Below are 14,532 nucleotides of genomic sequence, written 5' to 3' on the forward strand. Positions count from 1 at the left end.
CCTGATAAATTACGACATTAAAACCTCTCATGACAAGGTCCGCAGCAGTCTGGCTTTTTAAAAGCCAGATCCAGTCTAAGGAATCCAGTTAATTTCTTTGAGAGAGTAACACAAGCTGTTGATAGTGATTGTGGCTGACAAAGTTTGCAGATGACTGCAAACTGGGCGCCATAGTTGAAAAATCCATCAGACACAGATATCCTTCAGAGAGGTCTCATAGAAATGGATAACTGGTGCCAGAGCCATGGCCTTAAGCTAAACGCCAAAAAATGTATAGTCATACCCTTTGGTAAAAACAAGGTAACCCCAAGTTACCACATAGGTGGCAATCCATTAAGCACAGAAGAGGTTATCAGGGACCTGGGGACCCAAGTTGACAGTAACCTTTCTTTTGACACTCACATTGCCAAAGTGGTTAGGAGGACCTTCTACATTGCCCACCTGATTATGAAGGGATTCACATCCAGATCAAGGGAGGTCATTGTTCCCCTGTACTCTTCACTTATTGGACCAATGATTGAGTACAATGCCCCATTCGGAATGTATCTTACCCGACACCTGCAGCAATTGGAAAGACCCCAAAAGTTCCTCACCAAAAGGATAAATGGGCTCAAAAATATGCCATATGCTGCCCGACTGAAGAAACTCCAGCTCTATTCAGTCGCATACCATCTGCTCAGAGGTGACCTGTGCCTGACATACAAGGCCATGTCCAACCCGGAATTAATGGACATGCTCTACCTCAAAAAATCCAAATCCACCAGAGCCACAAGAGCAAGAGACTTAAACCTCAACACGGATATAAATAGGATGTGCTGGAGGGACAGATTCATCACCCAGAGACTCCCTATGCTGTGGAACAGAATCCCAGTCCATGTGAGACAGAGCACCTCGCTGGCTCTGTTCAAGAGGAATCTTGACCAGTGGATGGGAGATCGTAGGTTTACCCCAGGGATCATCTCTGTATCACTGCTGGACAGAGGCACAGCAAACTAATGGGTATAGTATTCTTCAACCTAAGGGGTGGTGAAAGCCACACAACTCTGGCTAGGCTTATAAATGCCCTAGGGCAGATAGCCTAGTATGAACCTATGAACCTATGAACCTATGAACCATGCTGTTCATATGGTATACCTTGTCCTACCCAAAGCATGTGGCACTATCCCCCATTAACAAGACAACACTCTTACAAAACAAAATCACCCATGTGGTAAGATGGATAGTGAATTGGATAAAAGACAGAACGACATGGTGCAGGTAGTAGAATCATCATCGGAACATATGAAGGTAACCAGTAATGTTCCTCAAGCTCCACCCTGGGTCCGCTTTTGTTTGACATTTACTATGCTGATCTCAAAACCATGAACTAACACCTATGAGTGACCAAGTTTGTAGACAACTGTAAACTGGGAGTCCTCACCCTCTGGTGCATAAGCCCTTCAGCACAAACATAAACTTGTAAACACCTAGTGTACAAAAAATGGTCTTTTAATTTAAGTGCAATATTATCACTTTTGATAGACAACCCCTTCCACCTACACACAGCATAGATAATACCCACCTCCAAAGTGAAAACATTGTTAAAGAGGTTAGAACATGGACTGACAGTTCATATTTCTTTGATCATCATGTAAAGATAATGCTCACCAAGCCATTGTACTTGGCACAATTAATTAGCAGGGAAATGAATATCATCCAAATCTAAAGAGGTCACTGTTCGGATATATTCAGCACTGATTAGGTCAATCATTAAATACAGTGCCTCTTTGGGATATACCTTACTGGATGTATCAAACAACTAGAAAGACAACAGAGTTTCCTAACAATAATTAAAACATGAAGCTATCAGTAAAGACTGGAAACACTATCTCTATTTTCTGTATATTATAAACTCTGGAGAGGAGATCTATGCTTTGATTTCTGAGCCAATAGAGACCCAACGGTCCAGGACCTTCTGTATCTCCATAAAAGAAATAGTCCCAAAAATAACAGAACCAGGGATCTAAATCTTCATTAAGAGATAAATAAAACTAGGTGGAAAGATTAGTTCATTACACAGCACCTTCCCCACCTGTATAAGAGATTCCCTCAGCATATTAAGCAGTGTGATCCGTTATCTCCCTTCATATAGGAACTGGGTGTTTGGGTAAGTATCCTTAAGTTTACCCCCTTGGTTGACTGACCTGGCCATATACAAGAGAATGAGTGCTGTATGACTGTAGTAGTGGCAAGACAAAAATGGTTGTATGACTCAGATCAGATGCACTGTGATTACTGATTCCTATGGGTGCTGTTTTTCAATTTCTTTTTTTTCTTTCACAATTTGTGTCTTATACTATATATCATTCAAACAGGAACATTAAATATTTACATAATTGTAATACATTATCTAAAACAAGGGAAAAGGTATCACATTTTTGATATTTAATTAGAATTTAAAGTCTACTGTTTGTAAAACTCGGTCTAAGCCTGAAAGTGGTTCACTTGGATCAGTGCTCTACCCCAGTCAACAAATTCACACATAAATAAATAAATTAGTAAAGAAAGAAGGAAAGACATTGTATTTATGTTTGTTAGCCTACTTACCACTCTGGTTAGAAATTTCACCATCTGCACATGGGATGCAGTCATAGCAGCAAGCAGGTTGCCCAATTTGAATAGCCTTTCTGAAGCCGGGGGCACAACTTTCACTGCAGACAGACCTGGGAGGCTGTGGACAGAAAGAACAATATAGCATTTATTAACTCACTATAACATATATTTATTTTAATTCTTGAAATACTCTTGGTACAACCCTATTTTATTAATAAAATATTGCATTAAAAAAGCTAAAAGATTAAATGTATTCTAATAAAATCCTAATACTATACAGTGAAGTACTAATAAAGGGCAAATTGTTCATAGGTTCATAGGTGTCTACTATGCTAATGGCCCTGGAGCCTTTACAAACCTAGCCCATAGGATTAGCCTGGCATCGTGCCACACAACCTTAGTTTCCAGTGCCTCTGTCGAGTAGAGCCACTGGAGTGATCCCCAAGGTGAATTTTCTATTTCCCATCTACTCATCAAGATTTCTCTTGAAGAGGGCCAGTGAGGTGCTCTGTTTGATATGTATGGGAAGTCTGTTCCATAGCAATGGGCAGCCTCTGGGTTATGAACCTGTCCCTCAAGCAAGTTCTGTTGATTGTGGTAATGAGGTTGAGGACTCTGGAGCATGTGGTATGGAGGGATTGGGATTTCTTCAGATGTAGCATTTATAACAGGGCTGGGTCAGACATGGCTTTGTAAGTCAAGCAGAGATCGCCTCTAAGCAGGAGATATGAGACAGACAATACTTGGAGTTTTTTGAGTCTGTCCATATAGGACAATTATTTAAGGCCTAGGATCATCTTTGTGAGGTACTTTTGTGGCCTCTCCAGTTGTTGCAGGTGTCTAGTGAGGTACATGCTAAATGGGGCATTGTACTCGATGATTGACCTAATGAGGGAAGAGTAGAGGGAGACAATGACCTCTTTCTTCCTGGATGCAAAACCCTTAGTAATGAGATGTGCCACATAGAAGGACTTTCTGACCACAGTAGCAATGTGGTGGTCAAAAGAGAAGTTGCTGTCAACCTGTGTTCCCAGATCTCTTATAATACCTTCTGTGTTCAGTGGACTACCATTGATGTGGTAATTCATGAGAACTGGGTTTTTCCAAAAGGGGATGATGACACATTTTTTGGCATTGAGCTTAAGGCTATGGTTCTGACACCAGTGGTTGGTCTCAGTGATGCCTTTCTGTAAGATGTCAACATTACTTGGGGAGTTAATAATAGCTCCCAACTTGCAATTATTTGTGAACTTTGTCAGCCAGAGTCCCTTTGTGTTGGCTTGGACATCAGAGAAGTAGATACCAAACAGGAGAGGACCCAGGACCAAATCCTGTGGGACTCCACTAGTGACTGGTCAGCAGTCTGACTTGGAGTCAGCTACTTTCACACTGTGGGTTCTATCTGTGAGCCAGTTTGCAACCCACATAGTGATATAGGAGTTGATGCCTAGCTTACTGAGTTTTTCTATGATTCCTAAGTGGGTAATGGTATCAAAGGCCTTGGCCAGATCAAGATAAGCTGTATGAACCACCTTGCTTTCATCCACAGCTCTGCTGACTGACTCAAAGAAGTCAACCAAGTTGAGCAGGCATGATCTACCCTACGAAACTGTGTGGGATCCTGAGTTTGGAGATTCCCTACATATTTGTTTATTAGGTCCATGATGATGCGTTCCATAGATCAGACCTATCAGGCTAATGAGGCAATAGTTCACAGGGTCTGTAGTCACTCCTCCTTTGTGGAGAGGGATGACTGTATTAGTGTGCCATTTGGTAGGGACAAAGTCTGAGGTGAGGCTGTGATTGAACAGGGCACACAGGTGAGGTGCCAGTTCACTCTGTAGTTCATGTAGGTCACAGCCAGGGATATTGTCAGGTCCCATAGAAGCTGTATTCTTAGCCTTTGACAGTGCTGTTTCAACCTGTGCAGCAGTAATACTGGGTGCCTGGTAATCTCCTGTTAATGTGATAGGTCCTTTGGGGGGAGAGGGGTAAAGCTGGCACTAAATCTGCAATATCTGTTGGCTCAGTATAGGAGGTACCATTGAGCAGTAGCTCAGAGCAAATCTGGCTATTGCTGTGGAGATTCTTTACATAACTATAGAAGGCCTTGTGGTTGTCTTTACTATCTGCTGCTATTCTGCTTTCATAGCTAGCTTTAGAGGATTTGAAGAAGGATCTCAACTTTTTGTTGAGGCGGATAAGGGAGTTTTTCCAGTTTTGGGACTTCACCTTATTCCACATTAGTTTCTTCCTTCTGTTGTAGAGTTTGTTTATGACACGGGACCACCAGATTGGCTTCCTTTTTTGGAGGAAAAAATACAGCCTTTATAAGTATATAAGCCTTTATAAGTATATTGTTTATAAAACAAATAAACTACAAAAAGCAGACTTGTGCTGTGGTGCTTGCATTATGTGATGTGCTCTGTAGATATTTAGGTAGGGGTTCTAATCTCATTCCAATCAACTGGTTTGTGTATGCATTCAACAATCAGTATGAGGACAACCTTAGAATGACTGTGAGTCCACAGCTATGTCAGACCCTTCTCCAAACATCGTATTGTCACATACACTGATTATATCATTCTATATAAATTGCAATGTGGCAGTATTAAAGACAAACTTGTGCTGTGGCAGTAACATTAAGTACTGTATTCTCAAACTTCTTTATCTAGATATATAGGGTTTCTAATCTGACAATAGGCAGTTGAATTGTGTATACATCCAAATATTACTCTAGAGACAATTTTGCATTGAGATGTGACTCCACATCCATATCAGACACTCCTCCCAACATGTTCTTCTCAGCATACAGTGATGCTGTCTTACTCAGTAAAGTGCAACATGACAGTGTTAAGGTCAAGCATGTGTGGCTGTGCTAGTGCTACATTGCCTGGCATTCATCTTCTACACCTACACAGGTGTAATGTTCAAATCAGACCCAGTATACTGCTGTGTGTGTGTGGTTGTTGGTACACTGCAGCAATTGTATAATCTTTAGAATCACTTTTCATTTCACTACCACTTAGGAGAGCCTTTAATGTTGCCCCATGCATAATGTTGCCCCATACATCCACCATTTTCTTGTTTTCCTCTGGCCACATGATATCCTTCCTGCAAAGAAGTGGAGGATGTCCTCCAGTCAAATATGCATACACACATTGTGCAGCAGAGTCCTTCCATAAGCCTCTGCAAGCCATGTCTAGACCACTGCATGTGTGATTGCTAATTCTGTAATGGTGTGGTGCACATGCCACATATAGATAGTGGCAGTATGTAATACAATTGAACAAATACACACATATGCACATAGTCTTACTATCTGCCATCATATAGCTATAGGGAGTTTTTAATGGTATAAGAAGGGCTAGGATTTTATGTGATGTTAGCCATTGGCTTAATAATGTCCTATGACCCTATGGACATGTGACATCAATATTGCTATCATTGACATGTGCTATGTTGAGGTGTGGATGTACAGTATGCCTATGGGAGGGTATTACAATCTGTGATGTAAGCTAATGTATTGATGGTCACTGCTGCCATTTCATTACATGCTCCTTCTATAACCACTGTATTAATATGCCTCCTGAGAACTGTTAACATGGTATGATAAAGTTTTATGCACATTGTTAGCTTATTAAGACATGTGTTGTAGTGGGGAAGGTCAACATTCTACATAGTTCCCATTTAACCATCAGAGTAACACTTGCAGTATGGCACAGGTGTGCATGTGTCCAACCACCATCCTGTAATGCTCCGTGACAGACATCAATATAAATTCATACTGATTACATGGGCACATATGTCTTGTTTCATCTAAATGTTGTAATGCTGTGATCTACACAATATATCATTTGTTTATATTCAATTGCAGCCTTGTGGAATTCATTGTATGTGCAGTTGTATTGCTATTTCCAAAGATTATTGAGGTGGTCTGCATACCATTCTGTGACCATCAGCATTTGTGTTAGGAAATGTTCTGCATGAGCCACAAACAAATGATTTGTAATGTGCACTTATATGGCACCAAGCAGCACAAACACAGCTTCTCCATGAAGCACATATAAGCATATTGTGCCATTGATGTAATTACGTGACACTGGTACAGTTGTATGATTGTGTGAACAGTACCGGTGTGTAGCATGTGATGCATGACCAACATTGTATTTGGAGGTGTTTTCACAAATCATTTATTTTAATAACTGTGACATGGTAAGGGAAATATACAACCAAGCGCATAGCTGTTTGTGGATGCCACCAGCAATACTCAATGAGAGAAAATAGACCATCTGTGAGCTGGCAATTTGTCTCACATAACACCCCCCCCCCCCATCACCACTGTCCTTCAGCCAAACTATACATGCAAACATTACTCAGTTTATCTTCTCAGGAGAGCATCATGTATGTGCACGTTCTGCAGCTAATAACACAGAATCAATAGGCCCTGACAACATCCCAGGTTACCTATAGTATGACTTAAAACTTGACCTAGGAGACAGACAGAGTTGGCTCCCTACTTCAACACAGCCTCCAGACAGCCTATGTTCTTGTAGATGAGTGTGCAGCAAAACTCATTTGTCTGACTGGGGGGAAGGGGACCATCACCTGATGCATGGAGTTATACACCCATACTCCTGACTCTCCTCATCTGTGAGGCAGACCAGTGAGTCATCATGGACTTTATCAAAAAGGACACAGGTAATCTGCTGATTGTGTACTAAGCCCATGTTTCATTTGTTAAGGCTACATCATGTCTGCTACATCTGTTTGATGGCATCACTAAGGACATGCATGCGGAAACACTTTCATCCTGTGTAACTTGATCTGGCCAGGGCATATGACACAAATCCACACTCAGGTATTACAGAGAAAATGTCTCAAGTAGGCATAAACACCTACATTGCCAAGTGGGTAGATAAACAGATCACATACATGACACCTAATGTCAAAATGCGTGAAGTCACCTTTATCTATAGTCCAGTGACCAGGTCCATACCTTGGAATTCTGTACTAGACCCTTTCCTGTTTGTTATCTAAGTCTCGGCAGTCAAGACTAACTTACACATCCTTTGTCTAACCAGCTTTGTGGACAATCAGTGAATCCAAGATTTGTATTGGCATAATGAAACTCAAACAAGTTATACTAGAAACAAAAACCTGTTTGTTAACAAAATAACACATTTATTAAGTGCTTTCATCTCTTACAATAATAAGACATCATCAGATATCATTAAAACCACAACCTTATTATAATCATGTCTCAACTGAAAATGGTAGGGAGGAATGGGTGTGTTACAAAGAGACCAAACCTCATTCAACCAAACCCCATCCTTGTCCCCCATCCCCTACACAACTTCCTTACCCACTCTTAAAGTGTTTTCCTTAACCTACCTCTTCATCCTACATACCAAATTCCTCTGTGACTTTTAACTCTTAAATTACCCTACACAGCAATACCAGGCAGGTATATATGTACAAATATGTCTATCTTACAAACTAAATTTGTACATATATCCCTGCCACAATACAATGAACACACAAAGCTAGTCAGTGTGACTAGTTTATTGAACACTTAAATCAAATAGTAGACAAACATAGCACAAAGCTACATCACTAAAACAAAAAAAACATGTATCCATGAATTGCCATATAGGTGGCAGTACACTAAACACAGAAAGTGTGATAAGAGACTTAGGGACACAGGTGGACAGTGGTCTCACCTTCGATAACCACATCGCCACAACAGTCAGAAAATCCTTCTATGTGGCACACCTCATCACGAAGGGCTTTTCATCCAGAAAAAAGGAGGTCATTGTCCCACTGTACTCATCCCTCATTAGACCCATTATAGAATGCAATGCCCCATTTGATATGTACCTCTCAAGACATCTGCAACAACTGGAAAGGCCTCAGAAATACCTCACTAAAAGAATCACAGGCCTAAAGCAGATGCCCTATGCTGACCACCTTAAAAAACTCCAGCTATACTCTGTCGCATATTGTCTACTCAGAGGCGATCTCTGCTTAACATACAAGGCCATGTCAAACCCAGAGCTGTTGGACATGCTACACTTAAAGAAATCCCAATCCCTCAGAGCTACATGCTCCAGGGATCTAAACCTTGTCATCACAATAAACAAAACATGCTGGAGGGATAGGTTCCTGACCCAGAGACTCCCCAGACTCTGGAATAGATTGCCCATACATGTCAAGCAGAGTGCCTCTTTGGACCTCTTCAAGAGGAACCTTGACGATTGGATGGGAGAAAGGAAATTCACCCCAGGGATCACGTCAGTCGCCCTGCTAGACAGGGGTCCAGGAAAGTAAATAATGTGGGAAGAAATAGCCAGGGAATTGTTATGGCTAGGCTTGTATAGGCCCTAGGGCTGATAGCCTAGTACCAACCTATGAACCTATGAACCTATGAACTATAACAAACAATAGCATGTAAAACATTTCAGTTAAGATAGCATTAAACAGCTTGCTACTATATTAAAAGAACATCAGCATTACCATTGTCACCCTCTGTATCAACCACCCAGAGCAGCGTGCCAGCACCCACATAAACTGCAGCATAGCTAAATACATAAAAAGGAGACTAGAGGGATTGTTACCAAACCAAACATTCTAACACTGACCACCAGCTTAATCTCTGCAGGCTGTTCCCCTTTGTTCCTACAACCACCTGCACCTAAATACCTTGTAGCATGAATATCTACATTGAATGAATTAAGGCCAACATCACTCAGATGTACCTCATCTACTCTATACCATATCATGTCCCTATCTGCTAACTTCCAATGAGGCAACACCTGTACATCCAGAGAACCATCTGCCCTCACTACTCTATGATGTACAAAAAATCTGGCTAACTGTAAACCTTTAAAATATGTTGCCTGCTTCCAAACTAACCTAGATTTTATTTCCAATCAAAGAAACAAAACCTTTAGGATTTTCTGTATCAAAACCACCAGCTCATGCACAGACTAAGCAAACAACCTTCTCTTCAGCACAAAACCCAGTTTCCCCAAGTGAATCATGACTGACATAATGTTATCCAACTGCAACTACTAGGCTGTAAACTTATCAAAAAACTGCCTTCATTTTATTCTTTTAAAACCACACCAAATAACCTTCCATTGCACAGGGTCAAGTCCTAACATGCTGCCATGAAGTCTCATTATTGCAAGTTTTGTCACCCAATAAGCAAACGAATGACCAAGACTTTCCTGAAAAAAACAACAGTTAAACTGACAGCTACTACAGTTCAACAAAAAGTAATATTTTTCTTTCTTATGATGTTAGTTATTGATTTCTGTGTAGCAATCGCATTATTGTTATTTTTGTGTAAATGAGCTTCTGCAAATACATCTTAATACCTAACTGCTAACTACATTTTGGTTAATGGAGGACATCCATTAAAGAGTTTAACTCTGTGATCCTTGTATCAGATTAGATTACTCTGTTTTCCTTATTTGTATTTAGTTGCCACACTGCAGAGTACCATTAGCTTTTCTTAGTAAGCAACTGCTGTGTAACTCTCAAGATGTAACTGAACCTTGCATTGTACTGAATTTGGAAGGTCGCGGTACATATGTTCTCATCTTAATTTTGACAGTTGTATTTCATGCAGAGAATACCATTGCTAGTGTTTGTTTGTTTTTCATTGAGTTAAATACCCATTCTTTTGTATTTAAGCCTGTATTGAATTGCATCCTATTTGATTGTATTAAGCCTTTTCTGTGCTGGTACATCACTATTTTCATCTTCTTTCTCACCCACTCTCTAACCCTTCATCTTTTCAGGCAAGACCAATTTATTGAAATTTAAATCCTGCTTTCACCCTGTCCATCTACCTGCAGTTCAGTGCCCTGTGATCCCCCTACAGATAATTCAGACATTCAGCTTTATGAACTGCCAGAGGTCTTACTAGAATTCTCTTCTGTTAAAAAAATAGAACATTAATGACCTTAAGATGTTAAAGCATCTGTTAGCTTATTTTACCAGTAATTTGCAGCACTGTCAGAATTGTGCTGCTAAATCTCCATCAGAATTGCTCATTAAACCCTCCATCCTGCCTCTAATATATTTTCTATCAACTTGTCCACTTTTGATTTTATTTTTTTATTTCTGCTCACCTCACTTGCAAACCTAACCACATTCTCCTATCTGTGTTATTCTGCCCTATTCCTTCCTTCCTGCCTATCCACAAGATGTTCACTTCCACTGCTATCTGTCTTATTTTCCTCTCTTTCCTACTACTCACCTGTACACCTCCTTTATATTCATTGTTTTCCTTATTTTTCTTGCTTCTCCCAGGCTGGTGTAGCCCCAATCTGGTCATCCTCATGAGCTTAGGCTCACTCCTCCCCCCTACCCTACCCCATTCTCACACACCCCATTTCAATTACATTTATACTTTACCTCTTTGGTCATTCCCCTTTCTTGTTGCTTCTTCCTCCAATCTCCTTTTCCCACTCATTCACTTTCATTCCCCCTATCTTCCTCTCTAATTTTGTATTCAATGTACCTCCCTTAAAGCTTTATACTGCTGCCACTCCTCCTAACTCTTTTCCACATACTCCCAAACTCTACATTTCTATACACCACTTTACAGTTTACATTCCATTTTCCACCCTTCTGTATTTTCCAATCTCGTGTAGACATGCTACATGCTTACCCTTCTCTCTATCTCCACATCCCTCCATCATACACACCTGACCTGCACCACAGCCCTACTGCTCCACACCAGCATTACCTTTCCCTGAGTCCTTACTCTTTCCCCTTAACACCCTCTCTTTTTTTTCATCACAATGCCTACCTACCTCTATAAAATTAAATACTCCAAATCTTACAATCTCTCCTCTAAATCCAAACTTAAGTCTATCCATCTCAACTCTCTCCTCTCCAGTTCCTCTTCCTTTTTAATCAATTTACTTCTCTCAAGTGATATTCATGCCAATCCAGGCCCTGACACTCACCTCACTCATCTCTCTTCCACTGCAACTTCCTTCTCTTCTCGAACTAGACCCCAACTTCTCACTATCCATTCTACTAAAATTCTAAAAATGATGGCTCTCAATATCCTTAGTATCTAAAACAAAGTCTCAGAACCCCATTCCTGGCTATCACTTTATACCCCCGATATTTTGTCCATCTCTGAATCTTTGCTAAAACCTCACATAACTAATAGTGAAATCTTACCCCTGGTTACAATATTTTCCACCATGATAGGCCTATAAAAAAAAGTGGAGTTGTGGCTCTTCTATATTCCAAACAGCTCTCCCTTCACCCACTTCCCTTCATCCCTCCTAGTTTTCATCCAGTTGAAATACTCATTGTTAACTGTAACTTAAACAAACAAAAGAAAATAGCAATTGCCTCCATTTATTTACCTCCTGGTGACAACACCCTTACCCTCGAACTATTCCTTGCTTGGATGTCTCAAACTATCTCCTATGAAACTGTCATTCTAGGCGATGTAAACATTGACTGGAATACTCTGTGCTCTATCTCTCCCACCTCTAGCATCAACCTATTTACTTTTACACAACTTATAACCTCTTCTACTTGCATAAACCCAAAATCTAACTCCATCTCTATTCTGGACCTGATTCTTACCTCCCACCCTAATCACTATCATAACCCTACTACTTTACGTGACTCCCTTAGCAATCACCTTCCAACTTCTATTCAGCACTACTCCTCACAAACGATTAAATCTCAGACATATAGAGATTGACATAACCTTTCTAACTTTGACCCAAATGTATTTAATAAAACTGTCTCTTCCATCAATTGGTCCTTCTTTTAGCACCTCCTCCTTGAAGAAGCTGTTCTAAAATGTAACAGCTTATTTCTCAACATTCTCAACTCCATGGCCCCTGTCAGAAAAATAAGGATTAAATCTAAATACACTCCCTGGATTACCAAAGACAGTCTCTCCCTCATGCAGAAAAGGGACAGTGCTTGGAGAACCTGGCATAAGTATAAAACTACCGCAAATCTCCAGCTTTATAGGGAACTTCGAAACCTAGCTAAAAAATAAATCTACCTTGACAAAAAACGTTTAATCTCAACCATCAAAAAAACCTTCATACCAACCCCAAAAAATTCTAGTCCACTATCAACCAGATTCCATACCCTGGTAACCCCTTTCCCCTCATCCTTTTCCTAACACTTCCTCTATCAAAACTGCCATTCTTCTGAACTCCATCTTCATTAACTCCATACAGAACTTACTTAAACCCAATGCTAACTCTATCCCTGACACTCCTCCCCCTCCTCCCCATCCCTCTCTTTTTTCCATTAAACCAATCCCCACTTCAGCTATCCAATTGCTTCTCAATAAACTTAAACTGTGTTCCCCCTCCGCTGACATCCTACTACCTTTATATCTTAAGTTAGCAGCCTCCTCCATTGCCTACACAGTTTCTATACTCATCAACTGTTCGATTAAGGAAGGTCTTGTCCCTGCTATTTGGAAAAAAATTCTACATTTTACCCCTACACAAAGGAGGAAACTCCACTGACCCTTCAAATTTCAGGCCCATTGCAATTCTTCCCCCCCTTTCTAAAATTCTCGAAAAGTGTATACACAAACAGCTCATTTCTTATCTCATGCAAGAGAACCTCCTCACCACCACACAACATGGTTTCAGACCTCATCATAGCACCACCACTACTGCTCTTATATATTTTACTCAAGCTATTTCCTCATCTCTTGATAATAACAAATTAGTCTCTTGCCTGTTCCTTGACCTCTCTAAAGTCTTTGATACTGTATCCCGTAAGCTCCTTCTCACTAGACTAGCCTACCTTAACCTCTGTAACCTCTGTATTGCCTCTCTCAGCTGGTTATTTAGTTATCTATCTGATTGGCTACAATCTGTTAAATGTGTCTTCTACCTCCCATTTCATCTCTGTTCAAACCGGGTTCCCCAAGGCTCCATCCTCGGGCCCCTCTTATTCAATATCTTTACTAACAACCTCTACCTTTCCTGCCCTCAATCCACCCTGATTCAATATGCTGATGACTCAACTGTCATCTCTACATCTGATAATCTTCCCCACCTATTCACCTACTCACCCTCACCCCAAGAATCTCTGCATTCAGTTGAAATATGGCTCTCTACTAATAAACTGCTGCTTAACCCTAACAAAATTAAACTTCTGCTTTTCTTGCCTACATTTCTCCAAAATCTCAAACCCTCCTTCTCCATCTCCTCTCTAAATAACACTCCTATCAAACTTGAATGATATGATTATAGGATCATGGGAAGTTACCAGGCTAATGACCCAGGGGCCCTTACAAGCCTAGCCAAGAGTTTATCTCCAAAACAGAAACCTCAATCAGCACCTGTCACCCCTGTCAATGAGGGACAAAGGTGGAACCCTTGGGGTAGCAGTTATATGCACTGAATTTTCATTTGGTTGACTAGTGGTATTTGTAATTTAGTTGTTCAAATAGAGATAATGTTGAATGTTATGTTGGTCAAATAGTTAGTCAAAAAGTTGTGCAATTAGGCAACTATTTAAGAATATAATTTGTTTGTTGTTGGATAATACAGGGCAGTTTCAGTTCAATTTGCAATGTAGGTCTTATGGGGTCTTGTTATTCAACTGTTAAGAGTCAACATGGGAATGATTTGTCTGTATTATGGGTTATAATATTTGTTTGGAGAAGTTTAAGAACTGATGTTACCGATTTAAGGTTTCTACAAAATGCTGTGATAGTACCACCATTCCCATTGCTTGGAGTAAAGAGTTGCATTGTTCCAGTTCCCATCATCATCCACCTAATTTAGCTGATGTAGAAGTTTGTGGATTAGTTTTTCATGTGAACAATCTTGTTCATGGTACCAAAGATTTTCATTGTGGTGGAGGATTATCGGTATATGTTGGTTTCTGCTCTAGCCTCTTGGTATGCTTTGCATC

At 40.4% G+C, this 14,532-nt stretch overlaps 1 protein-coding gene across 1 annotated transcript in view; it reads right to left on the reverse strand.

The window, feature by feature from the left end:
- The window catches only part of LOC122797845 (vomeronasal type-2 receptor 26-like), a 90,128-nt gene that overhangs the window by 15,283 nt on the left and 60,313 nt on the right, over positions 1 to 14,532 (reverse strand). Inside the window, exon 3 of the mRNA XM_044066365.1 lies at positions 2,587 to 2,710. Coding sequence (XP_043922300.1) covers positions 2,587 to 2,710 — 124 coding nt within the window. The remainder of the gene's footprint in view (positions 1 to 2,586; positions 2,711 to 14,532) is intronic.

This window comes from Protopterus annectens, chromosome 3.part1 (assembly GCF_019279795.1).
Source record: "Protopterus annectens isolate FY-2018-M chromosome 3.part1, PAN1.0, whole genome shotgun sequence".
Lineage (NCBI taxonomy): Eukaryota > Metazoa > Chordata > Ceratodontiformes > Protopteridae > Protopterus > Protopterus annectens.